Source organism: Rhinatrema bivittatum, chromosome 6 (assembly GCF_901001135.1).
Source record: "Rhinatrema bivittatum chromosome 6, aRhiBiv1.1, whole genome shotgun sequence".
Lineage (NCBI taxonomy): Eukaryota > Metazoa > Chordata > Amphibia > Gymnophiona > Rhinatrematidae > Rhinatrema > Rhinatrema bivittatum.
This window is the reverse complement of record NC_042620.1, coordinates 5161793-5185972: the sequence shown is the minus strand read 5'-3', so window position 1 is coordinate 5185972 and position 24180 is coordinate 5161793. Positions and strand designations below refer to the sequence as shown.

Below are 24180 nucleotides of genomic sequence, written 5' to 3'. Positions count from 1 at the left end.
TTACTGGCACCATCGCTGCAATAAACATGTGTCAGAACAGCTCGCACTCAAAAATGAAATGCACCCAAAAATAAGCACCTAGAAGAAAGCGCGGCAAGACGAATGCACAACCTGCGTACCAAGTTAAGCGCGTTAAAAAGGTTTGTACGCGTAAAAAGCGTGCCCAAAAAACGAGTGCATGTGTGTGCAGAGCCAACACACTGCGCACATCAACCTATAGAGGGCAGCAGAACACGCACAGGAGCACGTAAAAACGGCTGCTGCAGTATACCATGCGGCATGCAAAATAAAGGCCTAAGTGCAGGGCCTAGCCCATCGAGGGCCACTCAACCTGCAGGCTGCCCAGTTCCCCCAATTCCAACGGGAGCGGGAACAAACATTGGTACAGCGCGCCAAGTTTGGAGATTGGAGAAAGTCCTGAAACCCCTCTAACTGCCTCTGATTCAGGGTAAAACTTTTTTTTTAAACCTTACCTGAGCTCAGCGCTTACCGACTGAATACAGATGGTTTCTGGCTACTGGAAAGGGGGTGGGGGGAGTGGGCATCTGCCGTCACCACCACGCTCTGCCTCTTGCACCCACTGCCTTTCAGCTTAACTAGCAGATAAAGTCCATGCCGGGAAACCCAGCTACCGGACCAAGGCACACCTCTGAGGGACCATGGAAATTGCCTCAGGAATTTTCAACTGAGGGAAGGACCTTTAGGTATCACTGCAGGAGAGTGGAGCTTTCTTTTCCTGAATTTAGAAGTTCAAATTTCTGATTCCAAAAAGCTTGAAGCAATCCCCATAGGGAGATGCATGTCCACCATCTGCTGGAAACAGAGAATACCAGCAGGCTGGGGTCACTGCAGGGCTATGTATACTGTGATGTCAGCTTGCTCAGTCTCCTGGTCCCGAGTCCATCTGTCTACATGCTAGGAAATTAGGAGTTTGTACAACTACCCTGTAGTGAAAAAAACAAACTGCAGATATGACGAGTAGGAAACCCATACCTGTAGTAATTCACTTACTCTTCAAGCTGAAGTGATAGATACAAAGAAAAATTTTACAAGTAAGAAGCTGTTGCGCAGCGCAGCCACACAGCCGCACGACCAGCCCGGCTTACCGACACGGCTAGGTCCGCAGCCATAACTGCTCAATGGGGCATCCAGGACACCTCTTCCTGCCAGACCTCTGACATCGTGGAACGTGGGCGGGCCTCCAGGCACTCACCCCGCATCTTAAAGGGGCGAGGGACCAGGAAGTGGCCCAGCCCCAGGAAGTGATATCAGAAGACAGCCTCCTTAAAAAGCCTTGGTCCTGCCTGCTGGCCTTGCCTTGCAACAGGTCTTCCTGCTAGCTGCCTTGGTGCCTTCCTGTTTTTGCTTTGATCCAGATTGCCTGACCTGCCTGCTTGCCTGCCCTGATTTGGATTACTATTGGACTCTGCCTGCCTGCCTGTCTGCCAGCCTCCAACCCCAGGCTATGCCTGGATTCCATCTTACCAGGTGAGGGGTTTTCCTGTTCCACCTTTTTGAGTCTGCCTACTGACAGTGAGGATCTGGGGGTCACCTCGCTGGTAACCCCCCTCACCTCGGTCAAGGGTCCACATTTCAGCTGGCATCAGCCAACAGAAGCTTTAACAACTTGAGAAGTTCAAAGGGAGATTTCATGAACTGAGCCAGGACTATGTCAAGGTCCCAAAGTACTGCATGTTTACTCACTGAAGGCTTGCAATACCACAAACTTCTCATGAACTTTAATACTAATGGGTGGAGGGAAATTGGAGATCCTTCCACTTGCTATTGATACGTGGCAATGGCACTTAGATGAACTTTAAATGAAGAGGTGCTTAAGCCTGAGGAGGAAAAGATACTGAAGCAAATTTCTCAAGTCACATGGGAAAAGATCCAGTTGGTTGGTCCCATACCAAAGTCAAAAACCTCCTTTTCCACTTGACACTGTAGAACTTTCAGCAAGGACATGACAGAACAAATGGGGGTCTGGTGTTCCCTAAAGCAATCCAAGCTGGATGCTCCAGGTAGATGATGCTGATGGGGCTCTTGAAGACCTGGGATCCAGAAACAGGATTCAAAATTGTGCTAAAGATGCTGAAAAGGAAGAGGACACCTGAGAAGAATGCCCTCAGAGCCTATCAGTTACTGTCGGCATCAATGGTGTTAACCGCTCCACAGTCTTCCACGCCGATGGCACTATGTAAATCGAAGGCACAGAAGACCAATGTGATGCTGATGCTTTCTGCACTACTGGCACCAATGAGCCATAAGAAGGGCAAGAGGCTCCAGAGTGCACACCGGATTGTGCTGGCACTTCCACACCTTGCTCAGCCTTGGGGATGAAGCAGAACCTGAGTCTGGCGCAATACACAGGGGAGACCTGCCTGAGGAGTCCTTCCTTAATTCAGCATGGAGGAGGAAGCCTGAAGAGGACCTGCTCAGAAAGGAGGAATAGTTCAGTCTACTGACAAATCTATGCAGCTTTTCCATCTTCCTTGCATGATTCTGCTGGCATCTAGGCAATATCCTACCATAATTATAGAAGCTGGCACTGTCATGATCAAGTCTTAGGCACTTGTAGCAGATGTTGTGGCCATCCGTGATGGACATCTTACAGCCATACAATCCCTGAAGCCTCATTTTTTTGGTAGACTGGAAAGTGCTGTTGAGGGGCTGCTGAAGCAGCAAGGCAAAACAAAACCAAAAAACACAAGTGAGAATAGACTACAAAAAAACAGAACACATAGAAATAGACATGATGGCAGAAAAGAACCAAATGGTCCATTCAGTCTGCCCAGTAAGCTTAAGGTAGTAAGTATCATTCTATGCAGAGCACTCATGTTTTCTTAAGGGTAGTAACTGTCACACCATACAGTTATCCCCAAGCCTTATGATAACTCAACAATTTCAGCTAGCAAAATTTTTTACTGGGTGATGAGCTTTCTTGAAAATTCAGTGTTGCTCGACATGCCTTGCTTAAGGACTTGGCCATAGAAGCAGTCCTGTGCTTTTTCCCTTATGTCTGCGTATCAGTACCCCAAATATAGAAGTCTGGGTCCTCTTGGTTGTTGTCTGAATCCAATTCCCCTTTTCCCCCCTGCTGTTGAAGCAGGGAGCAATGTTTCAGTTGCATTTAATACCCTACTCAAAAAATATCCCCTTTTGAACCTAGGAGGTGGATCGTTAATGATTAAAAGTGGTACATTACATGGAGGTAATGACGTTGGAAAACATATGAAACTTTCCACCCTCTTCTTTAAAAAATTTTTTTTTTTTAATTTTTTCTTGTTTCAAAAAAACTTTTCACCTTTGGAACACTTTCCTTTGGTGTTTGGTATAAGCATTAAAAAGTGATTTGAAATTCACAGTAGAGGAAGATTTTTTGCCATTAAAGAATTCACAATAAATACACTTAAAAATAACTACCAATAGGTTCAAAAGGGGATATTTTTGGAGTAGAGTATTGATGAGAGGTAATATCCCATTAAATAAATTGTATGGTGCATGGTATTTCAGTTGCATTTAAAGCATCAAGGCTTATTGGTTAAGAGTAGTAATCTCCATGCTTTCCACTAAGAGTAGTAATTGCCACACCAGCATGTTACTCCCATGCACATTTTCTTCATTTCCTATAGGACTTAAGATGTAGAAGCAGTCCTGTGTTTGTTCTCGTATGTCTATGTATCAGTAACCCAGGCCATAGAAGTCGGGGCCCTCAGTTTTCTGAATCCTATTCCTCTTTTCTCTCCTACCATGTAAGCGGGCAGCATCTGTTAAGGATAGCAAATGCTACACCAGCAAGTTACCCCCCCCCCCCCCCCACACACACACGCTTTTCTCATTTCTGTCCTCTAGCCTTTAGAGATCCAGTGGTAAATCGAGGGAAGGGGATGCCCAAGGCCCCTGGGCACCGGGCTGTAGGGGGCACCCCACATGTCAATTCCTTCCTTTTCTGGGGGGTTGTATTAGTGTGACTTTCTTGCCCTTAATCATTTCTACAGGAGGATTGGAGGGGGGGGAGAGGGGATGTGGGGGAGGCAATACAATGCTTTGGCCACCGCACGCTGGACAGAAGAAAGAACTGTAATAGAGAAGGAATACGTCTGTGCGGATGCTTGGAGAAAAGGGCTCATGAGGCAGTGAACATGCGGGAACTCCCATGAATGCTCAGTGGTAAAACTTTTCTGAGTTAGAGATTGGTCCATTCAGTGCTGTCAGATGACGTCACCCATGTGTTAGGGCTAACTCAGTCATGCTTCTCGACGGAGAAACTGAACTGTATTAGTCCCTTCTCTCACATCTGCAAAAGAGTTTTCTAGAAACAATTCTCCAAAAGTTCCTCGGACGTCAGTCACACAAGTCACATGTGCAAAAGTGTTGTTAGCTATGGGCACATGGGGCCTGTGCCCAGAGTTTACTGAATGGCACACAGGTTTTTCTCTGCCACTTCTGGCAGGAGAAGCAGCACATAATAGCACAACAGCTTCCCCTGCTGTGTGAAGCCAATCTTGACCATACGACGAGACTAGCCCCGTGTGTCAGAGGAAGCAGAAGGGCTATTACGTGCTGCTTCTCCCGATGGTGGGACAAGGGGAATACATTTAAAAAGAGCACAGAGAGCAGCACAGAGCTGAAGGGGGGACATTAGCCAGCGAGTGAAAGACAAAGCTCAGCCAGACCAAGGCACGGATGAGGGAAAACATTTCTTCACAGGAACGAGGGGCCCAGACAAAAGCTGCTTCCCAGCACCTGTTGCTGTTAATCCTTCACAACCTTCCCCTGCCACTGGTAGCAAGGGCTGTGATGTTACCAAAGGTGAAACAGTCTGCAAAACAAGGCTGGCATCCAAAACCAGTCCTCGAATCTGAAGACAAGACAGGAGGAGTGTGGAGAGAGAAACACCCCCCAGCATTTTACATGTCAAGGAAAATGAAGCAACGTACAGAGCAAAAATGATCCTGGTGAGTGCAGGCCGAAGTCTGCATATTTAGGTCTGTCTGTGGCCATATGGGTGATCCCCCAGTTTGTATCTTAGTTTACAGTTTATCCACAGAAAATGCTAGGCTAAAATTAAACCTGACTTGTACTGCATTTCCATAGGTTGCCATAAGCTCTCCCCTGCTCCCCCCCCCCCCCCTCTCCCCAGATTACTTCCAGGATTGCTGCAGACACCCTTATCTCCTCTGAAAATGGAAAAGTCGAATTATGTGATTTTACAAGGTTCTTCTGGTGGATGAAGTGGGGGGAGGTGTTTCTGATTGTTCAGGTACATTATCAAAATCTCAGGGGAGCAGGGGACAGCAAGGACATATGGGCCCATGCCCTGAGTCTTTTTAGTACTTCAACACCTCTGCATGTGTGCCTCTATTGAGGCTTATATCCAAGAAGCTCCAAATCGGGAACGAACGCTACAGCCCCTGAGAGAGTGACACAGATTAGCTACACTCAAGTTTCTGAAACTTACCAAAGAACTCAGCAAAAGGATCTCTTCCTCTGAAAAACTCTCTGAAGACCTCCTCAGCACTGCGGAAGCTAAACTTGTATCCAGGGAAATGTGTTTCTGTGCTCTGCTCACCAGCACCTGCCAAAGGAAAAAACATGTTAACAGCTCAGCCCAAGTCACTTTTACACCAAAATAAAAAAAACATTTCTCCTCTAGGCTCCCCTTGAGAGAAAAACAGAGCTTCTAGCCACAACCGAGAGACCCAACTGTATTTATTTTCCACTTTTTCTAGGCACTTCAAAGCGGATTACATTCAGGTACTGTAGGCATTTCCTTATCCTCAGAGGGCTCACAATCCTACAGGCCGATACAGTAAGGACGCGTAAGAAAGAGTGCGGCAGTGCCGGGCGCACCCTCGTTTGCCGCGCGCACAGTTTGGATCACTTACCGCCCGATACAGTATTCAAATGAGACGCAAATGCAAGCAACGTCCAAAGCGCATCCATGAAGCGGTAGGCGTGCGCAATCCATTTTACTGTATAGAGCGGTATACAGCGCCCGTACAGTATCCTGGGTGCGCTGGTACCTGTCATTTCAGATGTCATTCCACCAGGAAAGTGGATGGTTCTTTCCTACAGACCCCGCTGCCTCGAGCGCCCGGCTGGACGTCCAAGCCAGAAGTCCGAGGTCGCAGCTTGGATGTCCAGCCTGGACGCTCAAGGCAGGGGGAAGGCCCATGAACGTCTGTCGTCATTGAAGCAAGTACCACACACTAGTTACTCACCAAAATACTCTTTCTTCATGTGCAGCAGCAGCAGCTCCTTCTCCAGTTCCAGGGACTGACCACACAGGCTGGAGCGTGGACTGGCCTGCGGCGGACCAGCACCGTCAGCCTCAGGGTTGCCTGGGGCCCCGTAGCGCGAGTCCGAGTAGCTGGAGCGAGGGCCAAAATGCCGCTGGTCAAAGCCCATGCCAATGCCGCTGTATCGGTTGCTGCTGGGCTTGCTGCCGCTGTCGTAGCCGGTCAGGGCGCAGAGTGCGTTCATGCACCTTCCCGCTGCCTTGAGTGCCCAACTTGGACGTCCAGGCTGGCGTTCAAGGCAGCGGGAAGGTGCATGAACGCACGCCGTAACCTTGGACTTCCAGCCGGGTGCTCAGGTTGCGCCATGCGTTCATGCACCTTCCCGCTGCCTGCAGGGCCGTTTCTGCCCAGATCCACAGTCCAACTCGGCAGGAGCGTCCCTTTTGCCTCTACATCAGATAAGCTGCAAATTCCTGACTTGCTCCCACCAGCCCGATCTCCAGTATGGTTCGTGCTAACGTGGCAGCTGCACAAGGCGTCCGGGCCAGGATGGCTCCCGATCCCAGCTTTCTTTCCCTCGGCTGAGCAGGACAATCTGGGCTGGGGCTCGCGGATTCGATGCTTCCAACTTCGAGGACTCCGTCTCGGTTTCTAGCGCTGGGGTGCGCCTTTCTGTACGGCCTTGCTGCCGCTGTCGTAGCCGGTCAGGGCATGGCGTGCGTTCATGCATCTTCCCGCTGCCTTGAGCGCCCGCCTGCACGTCCAAGTTGGGCGCTCAAGGCAGCGGGAAGGTGCATGAACGCATGATGTGACCTGAGCGCCTGGCTGGACGTCCAAGGTCACGGCATAGGGTGTGTAGGGATAGGGCCTGATACAGGAGCTCGTGCTCACTGCAAGTCAGCGGCGACAAGGAGCCCAGACCCACGAGAAGGCCAGAGGAGCCCCCGGAAACGGTGTCCGTTCTTCCCTACGGAACCGAAGTACTCTGAGGTTAAGCGCGGTGGTGCCAGATTGGGTTACTTTTTTCCCCCTTGTGCGAGAAGCATTTTTTTCTGTGGATTGGGTTGGTTTGGGACTGGGCGGCTAAGTTCACCACACTAACGCCAGGGTCAGGGTAGGCGGTAAATTTGCAGGTTAAAGACGCGGCAAAATAGCTGGTTAAAAAGGCGATAATCTGGGCACACGTTACTGTATCGGAGGGAATAGCTAATCCGATCATTAACATATCATATACATGCAGCGGGCGGAAAGGGATATGCGTCGATTTCAGTAAGCGGTAAGGACACGTAAAACCGGATACTGAATCGCGGGTTAGACATACGCATCCAAAATGTTTATTTATTTAACAGCTTTTTTATACCGACATTAAAATACACATCATATCGGTTTACATATTAACAAAAAGGAGGAAATTACATTAAACAGGGGGGTAACAGGATAACTGATAGAATAATAAGTAGAAAAAAGGGAGGAAGCGAACTTAATAGAAAGGAATCAGTAACTAGTGAAAAATTAAATATGGGAGGCAAGATTGCAAGTCTCCAGGAATGTTACAAAATTAGGTGATTCAGAGGGTTACTGTGGGGAGAGGGGGGAGGCAGAAAATTTGATAATCGGTATAAAAAAGGAGGGGGGAAGTTGCAAGGAAGCAACCAGGGATTAATCCGGGAAGGCCTGGTGGAAAAGCCATGTCTTCAGCATTTTTCGGAACTTGTAAGGACATGGCTCAAGGCGTAGATTGAGAGGGAGGGAATTCCAATGAGTGGGATCAGCAATCGACAGGGCACAATCTCTTGTGGCTGTAAGTCGGGCTTTCTTAAGTGGGGGGATTTGTAAGGTACATTTACGGTTCATTCTGGTGGGGCGGGAGGATTGGGTAAATTTCAAAGGTTCACTTAGCCATGAGGAGTTGTCATTATGAATGGCTTTGTGAATGATGGTATTTTAAAAAGTATACGGAATGAGATGGGGAGCCAATGTAGGTCCTTGAGGATGGGAGTTATGTGGTCAGATTTGTGGGCGTTGCTAATGATCCTTGCTGTAGCGTTTTGTAATATCTGTAGAGGTTTGATAGTAGAGAAAGGAAGGCCAAGATAAAGGGAATTGCAATAATCAATCTTGGCTGATAAAGTGGTTTGGATGACATAGTAAGGCGGTGCCGGAAATACCGATGTCGGCAAGGCGTGAGATGAGGAGATCGTGGCTTATAGTATTTAGATTGTGGCTTATAGCTATTTAAATAGCTAGTTAATATGTTAGTAGTTAAATTTCTGCTTTGATACTGCTCAATATTGATTGACTGCAGGTGGTGCTCCAGGGTATATGTCAGAGTCATTAGAATGCGTACAAAGCGGGTTAAAAACAGGGTAACCGCGGTCGCGCTTTACTATATCAGCCTGCAAATTTATACCTGCAACAGAGAGTAAAGTGACTAACCTAGGTCACTACAAGTGGCAGTGGGATTTACATTAATTGAAATTTTTAATCACTCAACACAATGAAGGCCTGAGCGATGAACAGAAAAAACAAAAATAATAAAATTCACATAAAATAAGGACACAATATAATTATATCAACTAAAATACTCACTTTAAATAAAATACTAAAATCATAAAAAGAAATACTAAAATTAATATTGCAACAAACAAAATAATATAAAATCAGAAGGTAAAAACATAACAAATAAATCATTAAAAATAGCATAATTTAAACAAAAGGAAAATTAGTTCTTACATGCTAATTTTCATTCCTGTAGTACCATGGATCAGTCCAGACCCTGGGTTATGTCACCAATCCAGCAGAGGGAGACAGAGAAAACATTCTAATGACTCTGACATATACCCTGGAGCACCACCTGCAGTCAATCAGTATTGAGCAGTATCAAAGCAGAAATTTAACTACTAACATATTAACTAGCTATCTAAATAGGAGAACAAATTTCCAACTCACAAATCCAAAATGGAAGCAGAATCCCCCCCCAAAAAAATCTTGGGAATAAACAAGAAAATATTAAGAAAAATAGACAGCATGAAAGGCAGTTTAATCACCCAAACAGTGAACGAGCGAACTCTCCGAAAAGACAAATATAATACACAGACATAAAGGGTGGGCGTCTGGACTGATCCATAGTACTACAGGAACGAAAATTAGCAGGTAAGAACCAATTTTCCTTTCCCTGTTCATACCTGGATCAGTCCAGACCCAGGGATGTACCAGAGCTGATTCAATTAGGGGGGGACCCAGAGAGTCCCGTTCGGAGAACAATCTCTCCGAAGGCTGCCGAACTTGGAGCGTGAACATCCAAGCGGTAAACACGAGCAAAAGTATGCAACGACTTCCAAGTCGCTGCTTTACAGATCTCCTGAGGAGAAACTAACTGACATTCTGCCCAAGAGGTAGCCTGTGACCTAGTAGAATGAGCTCTCAACCCTTCAGGAAGGTCACGACGGAGCTAGAAGATAAGCTGAATGAATTGTCTCTTTTAACCAATGAGCAATCGTAGCCTTCGAAACCTTATGACCTTTGTGAGGGCCACTCCACAAAACAAACAAATGATCAGACAATCGAAAATTGTTTGTAACTTCAAGATAACGCAACAGAGCTCGTCGTACATCCAATTTTTTAAGATCCCTAGAGGAAGGATCCAAACGATCTAAAGACGGAAAAGCCGGAAGCTCTATGGACTGATTTAAATGGAAAGAAGATACTACCTTAGGTAAAAAAGATGGTACAGTCCGTAATGAAATTCCTGTATCAGAAATTCTAAGAAAAGGCTCTCTGCAAGACAAGACCTGCAACTCTGAAATTCTACGAGCTGAAGAAATGGCCACAAAAAACACCACTTTCAATGTGAGATCCTTCAAAGTCGCATGATTAAGGGGTTCAAATGGAGCCGAACAGAGAGCCCTAAGAACCAAATTCAAACTCCAGGCAGGACAAGGATTCCGAAATGGAGGACGTAGATGTTGCGCACCTTTGCGAAAACATGCTACATCCAGATGCGCAGCCAAGGATAATCCCTGAACCTTACCACAAAAACATCCAAGCGCTACTACTTGTACCCATAAGGAACTACAGGACAAACCCTTGGCTAAACCATCTTGTAAAAAAGATAAAATATTGGATACCGAAGAGTGAACTGGATCTACTTGATGCTCATTACACCAAGATTCAAAAACCTTACACAGCCTTGCATAAGCCAAAGATGTAGAAGGTTTTCTAGAACCCAATAAAGTAGTCACTACAGCATCTAAATAACCTTTATTCTTTAACAGACGCCTCTCAAAAGCCATGCCGCTAGAGAGAAGTGTTCAACCTCTTCCAAATGAACCGGACCCTGAGACAGAAGGCAGGGAAGATCTCGAAATTGAAGGGGACCGTCCAGTGCTAGTCTGACCAGGTCCGCGAACTACGGACGGCGTGGCCACTCCGGAGCCACTAAGACAACGTCGACTTGTTGAACTTCTATCCGACACAGAACCTTGCTGATTAGAGGCCAGGGAGGGAACACGTAGAGAAGAACATCCCTTGGCCAAGGAAGTACCAGAGCATCTACTCCTTCCGCTCCTCTTTCCCTCCTGCGGCTGAAGAACTGAGGGGCTTTGGCATTCTGAAATGTGGCCATGAGATCCATTGCCGGAGTGGACCATCTGTTGCATATCATTTGATAGGCTTCCTCGCACAGCTCCCACTCGCCTGGGTCGAGATGATGCCGACTGAGAAAATTGGCTTGAATGTTGTCCACCCCGGCAATGTGTGAGGCTGCGATGCTGAGCAGATGTTGCTCTGCCCAGGCGATCAGCTGTTGTGCTTCCTGAGCCACCAGGAAGCTTCGGGTTCCTCCCTGACGGTTGATGTACGCTACCGTGGTCGCATTGTCGGAAAGAACCCGAACCGAATTCCCGCAAAGGAGAGGTTGAAGAGCGATTAAGGCTCAACGAACCGCTCTGGTCTCTAAAAGATTGATCGACCACTGCGCTTCCTCTTCGGACCACTGACCCTGAACAGATGTATTCTGACATACCTCTCCCCAGCCTGAAAGACTGGCGTCGGTAGTGACCACAGTCCATTCCGGAATCTCTAGTTGTACACCTCGTTGCAGATTCGCTGTCTGTAACCACCAATCTAGGCTGGAACGAGCCGTCTCTGTAAGAGGAAGGGGAAGGTGGTATAGTTCTGAAATCGGATTCCAGCGTGAAAGCAATGCAGACTGAAGTGGTCTCATGTGCGCAAAGGCCCAGGGAACCAACTCCAGAGTAGAGGTCATTGAACCTAAAATTATCAAGTAATCCCACACACAAGGAATAGGAATAGACTAAGTCTCGAATTTGTGATTAATCTTGAGAAGGCGATGCTCTGGAAGGAACACTATCCCTTGATGAGTGTCGAACTGTGCACCCAAAAACTCCAGAGATTGGGAAGGTAATAGGTGACTCTTGTCTTCGTTGATCACCCAGCCTAGAGAATGCAAAAGGCTGATTACCCTGTTGATTGTATAATAACAAAGAGATTCAGACTTCGCTCGAATCAACCAGTCGTCCAGGAATGGATGTACCAACAGGCCCTCTTTCCTGAGTTGAGCGGCCACCACTACCATTATCTTGGTAAATGTTCTGGGAGCTGTGGCTAATCCGAATGGGAGAGCTCTGAATTGATAATGTTGCCCTAGAATGCAAAACCTGAGAAACTTCTGATGATCTGATCGAATGCAGATATGAAGATAAGCTTCAGTGAGGTCGAGAGATGCTAGAAATTCTCCTCTGTGAACCGAAGCTATGACAGACCGAAGGGTCTCCATCCGGAACTTTGGAATCCTTAGACAACGGTTGACCCTCTTGAGATCGAGAATAGGACGAAAGGTTCCTTTCTTTTTGTGAACGACGAAGAAAATTGAATAACGACCTTTCCGATGTTCTGATGTTGGAACTGGAACTATAGCTCCTAGGTCACTTAAACGCTGTAGCGAGTCTTGGATTATGAGACGCTTTTGTAGGGAAGAACACGGTGAAATTAGGAACAGGTGGTGAAGTCGCCGAACAAAATCTAAAGCATAACCTTGATTTATCACTGATAGAACCCATTGATCCGACGTACATCTGGCCCATTCTCCGTAAAATAGAGACAGCCTGCCCCCTATGATGGGAACCGGAGAAAGGACCGGCCTTATCTCATTGGACAGACTTTGTGCCTCCTGAGACTTGGGAAGTTCCAGGTCTACCAAAGCAGTGGACACGAAAGGACTGAGACCAATTCTGTTGTCTACCTGAAGACTGTTTAGCTGGAGGAGCCGACGGACGAGAAGAACGAAATCTTCTGTTAGACCGAAAACGAGAGCGAGATGAAAAAGGGCTTCTAGGCCTAGGACGGTCCTCTGGCAATTTGTGAATCTTATTTTCCCCTAGGGACAAAATTAAATCTTCCAATTCCTTACCAAATAATAATTTTCCCTTAAAGGGTAAAGCCCCTAATTGAGCTTTGGAGGATGCATCTGCGGACCAATTCCGCAAGCAGAGAAGTCTGCGAGCCAATACAGAAGCAACGATAGAGCGAGTTGAGGTCCTAATGAGATCATATAAAGCAACTGTAGCTTCCAGTCTACCAGCCTGAGCAACTTCTTCAGAGGGAAGAATTGTTTTGTAAAGCCTGGACCCATCTTTGTCCAGCTCGCAAAGCCAAGCTACTACACATGGCCGCCCGCACACCAAAAGCAGAAACCTCAAAAATTCGCTTAACCTGAACCTCCAGCTTATGATCTTGGAGATCTTTAAGAGCCGTAGCCCCAGTTACTGGAATAGTTTTCTTAGTAATGGCTGAAACAGCGGTATCCACCTTAGGAAATTTTCAAATTTCCAAAGCTTCCTCAGGTAATGGATACAATTTTACCATGGCTCGTGCTACCTTAAGCCCCAACTAAGGAGTATCCCACTCCCGGTACATAAGGTCAATGAGAGAAAGATGAAAAGGAAATGATGTCGTGGGACCTCTAAGGCCAAGCAACACTGGGTCAACGTCACCCATCCGAGAATCCTTTACTGGAACCTCGAGACCCAATTCCAGTAAAATAGCCGGAATTAAGGGACTAAGTTCCTCTCTTCTAAACAGGCGAACTACTTTGGGGTCATCCCCATCCGCAACATGAGGGTCTGAACTAATACTCAAAGCAGGGTCTTCATTTAAATCCCCCTCTGGCATTGACTTGTCCGGAATAGGTAAAGAGCCATGCTCAGAATCATCAGAAGAAGAAAAAATTGTCTGATCTGGACCCTGACGAAGGGGACGCTTCGGAGCTGACCCCACTCCCAAATCCGTGGGACTAGCCCTTTTTGAGGAACGTGGCCTTAACCTCTGTTCAGATAAGAGACTCTTATGTCTCTTATGAAATTTATTAGATTTGTAAGCTTTGGAAGAAAACGAAGAAAATCCCCTGAAAAGGCAGAAGAAGAGGAAGAAGAATCTGAAATCTCCTCCAGGCTTTCAGCCAATAAATATGGCCCTGTTTCGCGCGGCTTGTCCCCCCCCCCCCCCCCCCAGGGACCGCTGGCTGCGGAGGCGGGTCAGAAGCACCCTGAATAGCTTGTTGTGTCACCACCCTCAGAGTGGACAGGAGTGCCTCAGTTCCCGCACTGCAGCGAAAAGAGTCCGGGGCAGGAGAGCAGTTGGGCTGAGGTTTTGGGGCCACGCAAAGTAGCAGAGTCCCTTTTTTTTTTTAATCGGCAAACTTGATGAGCCTTCCCCCCCGGGGAGACAGGATGAACAGAGACTCTACCTGGAGAGACGCTCACGCGCATCTCCACAAGTGCGGCAGGCCGCACCTCGCGGCATTATAAAGAAAAAACGGCGCGAAATAAAAAGTATGAAATAAACTAAATAACTAAATAACTAAAAGTAACCCCAGCGAAAAACAAAGGCACGGGCCCACTGAACACCAAAAGGTAAGTAAACAACAATTCAGCTGTGAAGAATTATTTTATTTATTTTATTTTTTTTTAACCTGACTGAAACGCCGCGGCCCCCAGGAGCTGCTCCAAGTAGGGTGAGTGAGTCGGGCCCCCCCCCCAGTATCACCCCTGCCAGGAGTGGTTACTGGGTACAAAACCTCCCCAACTTCGGCAGCCTCAAAAACCAGGAGGGATAGTCCTCCCAGGACTTGGCAACCTCCCAGGAGGCAGTGAAACGGCTGTGAAGAAAAAATAAAACTTTTTTTTTTTTAAATAACTTAAATGAAAAGAACAGGCTCTCTTCAAAAGAAAAAGCAAGCCTGCAAAAAGTTAACTCCTAAACTACCTGACTAATAAATAACAAACTAACAAAGACTGCAGGGGTTAGGGACGTCCACCACTGCTGGGAGACAGAGAAATACTGATTGACTGCAGGTGGTGCTCCAGGGGATACGTCAGAGTCAGTCAAATGTTTCTCTGCCTCCCTCTGCTGGATTGGTGACATAACCCAGGGTCTGGACTGATCCAGGTACGTACAGGGAATATGTTTTTACTAATTTTCTGAAATCCTTAAGCAAGTCAGATTGTCTTAAATTGAGTGGGAGAGTGTTCCAAAATGTGGGTCCAGCAACTGAAAACGAACACTCTCGAGTGATGTGTAGCCGCACCACCTTTGGGGAAGGAATTTCAAAAAGATCACGATGCCTTGGTTGGTTGATAAAATTTAAGCATCAAATTGGCCCAATGAGATGTGTCATCATTTAGAAGTTTAAATGTCAGCATAGCGATTTTATATTTATCTCTTTCTTGTAATGATAGCCAATGAAGATCTATCAGAAAGCAAATGTTGCTTACCTGATGTAACAGGTGTTCTCACAGGACAGCAGGATGTTAGTCCTCACAAATGGGTGACATCGAGGATGGAGCCCACCACGGAAAACTTCTGTCAAAGTTTAACAGAACTTTGACTGGCCCCTACTGGGCATGCCCAGCAAGGCACTGACCCTGCAGCCAGCAGGGGTCTCCCTTCAGTCTGATTTTCAAAGCTACAGGCAGTGCCTAAAAAAGTAAAAACAAAACGAACCCAACACCGCGGGGAGGCGGGCGGGTTTCGTGAGGACTAACATCCTGCTGTCCTGTGAGAACACCTGTTACATCAGGTAAGCAACATTTGCTTTCTCACAGGACAAGCAGGATGGTAGTCCTCACAAATGGGTGAGTACCGAGCTGAGGATGTCCTGACCTGCACCAAATGTACCCAATGATGTGCAACAGGCACAACAACTGGGGTGGAATTTGGTAAAGGGCATCCGCACCCTACCGGGAAGGTGGAAGGGTGTTGGTACATCATGTTGGAAAAAGGTTTAGCAAGACAGATTGGCCGAAGATGGAGTCCTGTCTTCCAGCTTTGTCCAAACAATAGTGGGCTGCAAAGGTATGGAGAGAACTCCAGGTTGCAGCTTTACAGATGTCAGGAAGCGGCACCGATCGAAGGTGTGCCACTGAAGTCGCCATGGCCCTCACAGAGTGTGCTTTTACACGGTCTTGAAAAGGAATGCCAGCTTGCTGATAGCAAAAAGAAATGCAGTCCGCCAACCAGGAGGAAAGAGCCTGCTTACCCACAGGTTGTCCTAACTTGTTAGAATGGAAGGAGACAAACAATTGAGTGCTCTTCCTGTGAGCAACTGTACGGTCTAGATAAAACGCTAGAGCTCGTTTGCAGTCTAGGGTATGCAGAGTCTGTTCCCCGGAGTTGGAGTGGGGCCTGGGAAAAAAGATAGGTAGTATGATGGATTGATTGATATGAAACTCAGAAACTACCTTAGGTAAAAATTTAGGGTGAGTGCGGAGTACCGCCCTGTCTTGCAGGAGTTTCGTGTAAGGCGGATAGGTGACTAAGGCCTGTAACTCACTAACCCTGCGAGCTGAAGTGATAGCCAACAGGAATAATACTTTCCATGTGAGATACTTCAATTCACAGGAGTGCAGAGGTTCGAAAGGTGGTTTCATTAGACGACCAAGAACCAGATTAAGGTCCCAAGATGGGGCCGGAGGACGTAAGGGTGGCTTCAGATGGAGCAAGCCTTTAAGAAAGCGTGTTACCAGGGGTTGTACTGAAATAGGGACACCCTCTATACCTTTATGGAAAGCGGCTACCGCACTGACATGCATCCTAATGGAAGAGGTTTTAAGACCTGATTCCGATAGATGCCATAAATAGTCCAAGAACTTAGAGATTGGACAGGAAAGGGGATCAAGGGACTGAGAAGTGCACCATGATGTGTACCTTTTCCATTTATATGAATAGGATCTTCTGGTGGAGGGCTTTCGTGAAGCTATCAGGACACGAGAAACCGAATCCGAAAGGTTGAAAGGCTGAAGGACTAACCTTTCAACATCCCTGCGGTCAGGGACAAGGCTTGGAGGTTGGGATGGAGGAGGCATCCGTCGTTTTGAGTGAGCAGATGCGGATCCGTTCCCAAAGGGATGTGCCTGCGGATAGAGAGATCCTGAAGTATGGGAAACCACACCTGGCGTGGCCAGTGGGGTGCTATCAGGATCATGGTTCCTCCGTCCTGGCGAAGCTTCACGAGAGTCCTTGACAGAAGAGGAAGTGGAGGGAATGCATAGAGCAGACCTGTCGTCCACTTGAGGGAGAAGGCATCCCTCGGCCGAGAGTGTTGGCTCCGAATGAGAGAGCAGTAATCGTCCACTTTGTGGTTCTGAGGGGACGCAAAGAGGTCTATGCGGGGAGAACCCCACTTGTGAAACAGAGAGGTCGCTACCAGAGGGTCGAGTGACCACTCGTGCGGTTGGAAGACACGGCTCAGCTGGTCTGCCAATACATTGTCTACTCCCGGCAGGTAAGTGGCCCTGAGGTACATGGAGTGGGAGAGGGCTTCTGCCCAAATCTGCGCAGCTTCCTGACACAGAAGGAAGGAGCCTGTGCCTCCCTGCTTGTTTATGTACCACATGGCCACTTGGTTGTCCGTCTGGATTAAGATTATCTGATTTGATAGATGATCTTTGAAAGTTCTGAGCGCGTAGCGGATTGCTCGAAGTTCCAAGAAATTTATCTGGTGTTCGGCTTCCTCTGGTGACCATAACCCTTGGGTTTGGAAATCGTCCACATGGGCTCCCCAACCGATGTGGGAAGCGTCGGTGGTTAGGATTACTTGTGGATCTGGTAGGAGAAAAGGTAAGCCCTGAAGGAGGTTGACTTGAGTCGTCCACCAGGTTAAAGACAGGCGTAGCGCTTGTGAAACTGTGACTATGGAGGACAGAGGCTGAAAAGCTTGAATCCATTGGTGTCGCAGAGTCCATTGTGTTACTCTCATGGCTAGTCGGGTCATGGGAGTGACTTGAACCGAGGATGCCATGTGTCCTAGGAGAATGAGGAATTGGCGAGCCGTGGCAGTGTGTTGAGACTGGAGTTGGCGAGCTAGGGACATGAGAGTTTGGACCCGCTGAAGTGGAAGGTAGGCCTTTGCCTGTAAGGTGTCCAAGTCTGCTCCAATGAAGGATAAGGTTTGAGATGGGACTAAACAAGATTTCTCGTAATTGACAAGAAACCCTAAGGAAAGGAGTGTGTGAATTGTCAATTTTAGGGAGGATTGAGCAATTTGAGGGGTAGAGGCCCTGATTAGCCAATCGTCCAGGTAGGGGTAGACGTGGACACCTTCCTTCCTGAGGAATGCTGCTACCACTACGAGACATTTGGTAAAGACTCGTGGAGCAGATGCCAGACCGAAAGGTAGTACCCGGTACTGATAATGGTCGCGGCCTACCATAAAACGCAGATACTTGCGATGAGATGGTATTATGGCAATGTGGGTATAAGCGTCTTTGAGGTCGAGAGAGCACAGCCAATCCCCCTTTTGCAGCAGAGGGAGCAGCGCGCCCAGGGTTACCATCTTGAACTTTTCTTTTTGAAGGTACTTGTTGAGGGCCCGAAGGTCCAGAATGGGACGTAGCCCCCCTGATTTCTTTGGTATTCGGAAGTATCTGGAATAGAATCCTGTCCCTTGTTGACAGGGAGGGACGGGTTCTATAGCATTTGATTGTAGAAGAAGGGATACTTCTTGTTGTAATTGAGCCAATTAGACTCCAAATAGACTGGTTAGACTCCATGCCTGAAGGGGCGGGGAGTCTGGCAGGGAGAGCTATGAAGTTGAGGTGGTAACCCTGTGCGATAATTGCTAACACCCACTGATCTGAGGTGATCTGTTTCCAACGGTGTAAGAAGTGGAACAGTCGACCTCCCACAGGGATGTGTGGAAGAGGGATCTGGCATGTGCTCAGTACAGGGAAGTCAAAGGCCCGCCGCAGGCCCAGGAGGTGGGGCTACAGTAGGTCTTTGCTTTCTTGGCTGGCGAGGCTGAGGCCTGTTGGAGGACCGTGCAGGACGAGGCCTAGCTGATGGAGGATAATAGCGACGTGGTCGAAAGAACGACTTCTTAGAGTCCTTCTTTGGTGGTTGCTTGGAGGACACCTCAGGTGGGACAGACGAGAGTTGTTTCAACGTCTCATGGTGATCTTTTAACTCTGCCACAATCTGCTGAATTTGTTCTCCAAACAAATTGTCGCCTAAGCAGGGTAGATCAGCAAGACGATCCTGGACTTCTGGGCGAAGGTTAGACGATTTTAACCAAGCCCAACGTCTGGCTGAGATGGCTGTGGCTGAAACTTTTGTGGAAGCATCGAATATGTCGTAGGCAGTTCTAATCTCGTGCTTCCCTGCCTCAAATCCTTTATGAAGAAGGGCTTGAAGCTGTGGTTGGTACTGGTCCGGCAACGTGTCAGCATAGTCTTGCATCTGCTTAAGGATGGCTCTGTTGTATTGAGTCATGTAAAGTTGATATGAAGCTATGCGTGAAATCAACATAGCTCCATGATATACTTTATTTATTGTCCTTGGTAGGTGGAGTGGAAGAGTGTGGCTTAAGACGTTTGGCCTTCTTCTGCGCGGACTCAACCACAACAGAGCGATGATCCAGTTGAGGCTTTTGAAAACCTGGTGCTGACTGGACAAGATATGTGGAGTCAGCTTTCTTGTTAACTGGTGAAATAGATGAAGGAGATTCCCAGTTTTTCTTTAGCAGATCCAAAAACACCTGGTGAATAGGGATGGAAGCGATGATTTTTGGAGCATCCAGAAATTGGAGTAGTTCCATCATCTGGTGTCTGTCATCGGCTTCAGATTGTAACTGAAAAGGTACAACTTCTGACATCTCTTTCACAAAATTAATGAAAGAGAGATCCTCAGGAGGAGATCTTTTTCTACTCTCTGTAGGAGAAGGTGGTGAAGGCAAATCTGTGTCAGAAGATGTATCATCATCATCACCCCAGGTATCGTAGGGATCATGTGGGGCTTGAAGCCCTGAAGGACCTGGTTGAGGCTCTGAAGGCATCGATGGAAATCTAGATGGAATCGGTGCTGTAGGTGGAACTAGGAATGGCATCGAGGGCTTCGGCGCTGCCGATGGAATCGGTGCCGGTCGCGGAATCGATGGAGCCGAGGGATAAATCGGTGGAGATATACCAGAAGGTACCGATGGAACCACCCCGGAAGGGGGAATCCGGAACGGTGTTTCTCCTGCCGACGAGAATCCAGTCGAAGACGGTGGTGTTGTCGATGGTACTGGAATCACCGATGGAAGGGCCGTCATAAGTGCCTCCATGCGGCTCAGTAGAGGTGCTAGAGCTTGCACCAATGGCTCGGTGGTCGATTCCCTCCTCGGTGGCGAAGTCGGTGCCGGAGGCGGTGCCGGAGCCGGTGCCGGAGACGGTGCCGATGGAGGTTGTAATTTCTTCATCGCTTTCTCGATGGCCTCCTGGACCAGCCGGTCCAGTTCTGCCCGGAGACCAGGGGTAACAATACCCGGCTCGACGGGAGAGGGAGGCTGAGGCAGGGCCGGAGGGACCACCGTAACCGGTGGGATCACGGCCCCCACACCCCGAGAGGGTGAGGGTTTCCTCGGTGCCTGCGAACAAGACGTGGAGGGTGTCCGGTCTGATCGCGGCTTCTTAGTCGGTGGCTCGGCTTGTGCAGAGATCGATGGCTGTGGATCCTCGACAGGCCGAGACTTGTGCCGTCGATGGCGATGCTTTTCTTTCCGATCCCCTCGCCCATCCGGGGAAGGGACGGGAGTCGATGGCCGAGAAGCGATCGATGGCGGACGGTCACCGGAGGGTTGACGGTGATGGTGCAACTTCGACGGTGCCGGTTCCGATGACGTCGATGCTATCGATGGCGTTGGGGTGGGTGCATGGAAGAGGAGCCCCATCTTCTCCATCCTGGCTTTGCGACCTTTGGGTGTCATTAAGGCACATTTGGTGCAAGTCAGGACATCATGCTCACTACCCAAACACATAACACAAACCCTGTGGGGGTCTGTGATTGACATAGTCCGGGTGCAATCCGGACAACAACGGAACCCCGTTGCCATGGCTGTAAGCCAAAATTTAGCCTGGGGATCGGTAAGTGCCAACAGGCCTCAAGGGCCAAAATCGACGGTAGTCGATGGAAAATGGCAAAAAACTTACCGGATTTCGGAAAGATGACAAAAATTTGTCGAAGGGAGACCCCTGAGGGGCAAATTTTCTTAGGAAATTAATTTCCAAATTCCTGTCAGGAACGTGGTAAGAGAGCTCCTTTCACCGCGTGGCAACTGCTGCGCGGAAAAAAGAAGACTGAAGGGAGACCCCTGCTGGCTGCAGGGTCAGTGCCTTGCTGGGCATGCCCAGTAGGGGCCAGTCAAAGTTCTGTTAAACTTTGACAGAAGTTTTCCGTGGTGGGCTCCATCCTCGATGTCACCCATTTGTGAGGACTACCATCCTGCTTGTCCTGTGAGAACTGGAGTTATATGTTCTGATCTTTTCAATCCAGACAGCAATCGGGCGGGGGAGTTAAGTAACAACTGAAAGGGATGCAATGAAGTGTAGGGTAGACAGAGATAGAGACTGTTACAGTAATCAATAATGGCTTCCCTGGTTCATAGCCTATTGTTCTAACCACTAGGCTAATCCCTTCATTCCTTCAGTACTCCCATGTCTGCTCAGCTCAGGGTATGGAGGCAGTGATGGCCAAGTGCTAGACACAAGGAAATCCAATGCCAGGGGCAAGAAAGCTTCAGCAACCATGTAACTGGTGTAAAAAGGCTGGGTTAATCCTTGAGTGCTGGGATCCTGAGCAAAAATCGGCCCCCTGGAGCCTCTCCCCATGACCTTGTGCCTTTCTCACCTCTCACAACCCCCAGCACAACCTTCCCTGGCATGATCTACTCCCTAATCTTCACCCCCTCCCCTTCCACGGATAGGAGAGCAAAATCTGCATCTGCCTCCTTCACTGCCAATTTCACTCTGAAGTTGGAATATATGGGGTTGGTGGTCCTTTTGACTTCAGAGGGATTCAGACTTCTGAGTGAAGCCGGCAGAGAAGGCAGACGCAGGTTAAGAATTGCTGCTGTCCTAACAGTAGGAAGGAGAGAGAGGCAAGAAGCTGCTACTACCACAGCCTGCATCATCACAAGAAAGGACTTTCTACAGGCTAGCTAGCCGGCAGTACACCAGCTTGTCTGCCTGCAGTTGCCCACACACAGGGTCTGGAATAGTTGGCCAGATTTGCTCCCCCCTTTTCACCACCAGGGAAAGCCCTGCGAGGAAGTGATGGTAATCTAGCAAGGGCGCAGGGATGCACTTATTGCCTGTCTTTGGTCTTTAGATGTACAGTTACAGTTAGACTGAAGGACACCTCAACTTCTGCTGATTTTACTCACCTGATCCTGAAAGTCCATCTTTCCCATAGCGGTTATAGACATCTCGTTTTCGCTCTAAAGAGTAGACAAGAGAGCATTCTAGTGAGTAGCAGATGAACCAAAAAGAAAAAGAACAGGAAGATAGGAAACAGAACAAACGAACAAAAGCAAATATGGAGACAAAGAAATAGAGGGAAAGAGCAAAAAGCATAGGGAAAGGCATAAAATTAGAGACAGAAGACTACATATACAAAACGGAGATATTCTGGGGAATGGGGAGCCGTAAGTACATACGATTTGCCACACTGGGTTGAAACCAAAGGTCTATCAAGTAGTCAGAGTGTATAGCAGTGAATGATGAGACAGACACAATTGGCATCTCAGAGTCCTTGGAAGAAGGTCTACCAATGGGAGAGTGCTATACCAGGATACAAATTACCCCACAGTGATAGGGTGGATCAATTTTGTAGGGCAGTGGCACTTTTAAGGATGGCATAGAGTCCAACACAATAAAAATCCTGCAGGAGATGGGGAAGATAGCTTTCATAATTGCTCATGTGTACCCATTTCTACATGTATGTGGGCACATGCAAAATTGCTTCTGTATTTTATAACTTGTGTGGATATGATATACGCAGGTTATAAAATACGAGTACATATGTATACACAAATGCTCATGAGCTATGCAAGTTCGAACTTATTCAAAAAGTAGTGACAGTTAACCAGATAAATCTGAACTTATCCAGATAAGTAGCAACACTTTTGTTCAGCCTGAACAAAAACAAGGGCCCTAGGTGGGAACAGAGTTGGGTTGTACACCTCAAACAAGTTCTGGAGGACAGATTAGTCAAACCTGCTGTTGCATCAGCCATCCCTGTCCAAACAGTAATGCAATACGATTAAGTGGATGGAACTCCACGTTGCGGCCTTGCAGATCTCCTCCATGGGGACTGATCACAAATGAGCAATGTATTATGTCAACAAGCAGGGAGGTACAGCATCCTATCTTGTGCGTCATGATGCGGTCCAGCTGTAGGCCTGGGCTCTCTCTTAAGGGATGGTGCTCAAAGCCATTTATCTGGCTGGTCTGGATAACAGGGTGCCAGACAGACTGAGTCAGTCCTTCAGACCCCCGAATGGTCCTTGCACCAGGGAGTGGCAAATTGGATCTTCAGCCTGTGAAGTACCTCAGAGGTGAATCTATTCATGGCTTCCTGGAACAGGAAGGTCCCTCTTTTCTGTTCCACTTACAGAGCTCAAGGCAAGCTAGCCTTGGATGCCTTTTGTCCTCCATTGGGGCTAGAGACTTCTGTATGCTTACCCTCCAGTTCCACTGGTCGTGAAGGCTTTGTTGAAGCTCAGGGAAGAAAAGGGGACTATGATCCTCATAGCTCCCCATTAACTGAGACAGATTTGGTTTTTGCCCCTTTAGGAGCTGTCTATTCAGAAATCAGACTGGAGACTTCCCCAGATCTCATCACTCAGGATCAATGCAGGTTGTGGCATCCTTCTCACTCACTACCTGAATGTTGAGAAGCTGACTCTGCAACATCTTGATCTTTCTGAAGATGTCTTGTGTTCTCTTAGCTTCCAGAAAACCTTCCTCCAGAAAATCCTATGGACTGAAGTAGAAGAGGTTTACTATGTGGTATGAGCAAAGGACCTTAGACCCCTTCTCCTGTTCAACACAAAAACTGCTTAATTATCTTCTACATCCTTCTGAGTCTGGTCTTAAGACCATCTCTGCCAGGGTTCATCTTAGTGCAACTGGTGCATATTGTAAGTGTAACAGAAAATGCTCCAGGGAGCTATGAATAGGGTCACCTCTGGTGTACCCCACAGGCAGAAGATCCACTTCGCCACTCCCTAGTCCAGGGACCATTTGTGGGGTCTGAAGGACCAACTCAGTCTGTCCACCATCCTGTTCTCCTGACAAGCTAGATAAATGGCCCTGCGTGAAGTCCCTTGAGAGAGAGCTCAGGCCCACAGCTGAAACACTTTGTGACACAAAAGATAGGATCCTGTACCTCCCTGCTTGTTGATGTAATACATCGCCACTTGGTTGTCCGTTTCAATCATAAAGATTTTGCTGGACAGCCTCTCACTGAAAACCCATAGCGAGTACTGAATTGCCAAAACTCCAGGAAGATTATGTGGTTCAGACGTTCCCAGGTGGACCAGGAGTCCTTGGTGCAAAGCCCATCTACATTATATTATTATTAATACCTCCACTCTGCTAAAACC

General features: G+C 47.9%; 1 protein-coding gene across 10 annotated transcripts in view; it reads right to left on the bottom strand.

Moving 5' to 3' along the window:
- The window catches only part of DNAJB2 (DnaJ heat shock protein family (Hsp40) member B2), a 497647-nt gene that overhangs the window by 397434 nt on the left and 76033 nt on the right, over positions 1-24180 (bottom strand). For all 10 annotated transcript variants that reach the window (XM_029604995.1, XM_029604999.1, XM_029604998.1 and 7 more), the window contains 2 exons: positions 21958-22011; positions 5462-5578 (listed from right to left, as the gene is read on the bottom strand). In XM_029604995.1, the coding sequence (XP_029460855.1) occupies positions 5462-5578; positions 21958-22011 (171 nt within the window). The remainder of the gene's footprint in view (positions 1-5461; positions 5579-21957; positions 22012-24180) is intronic.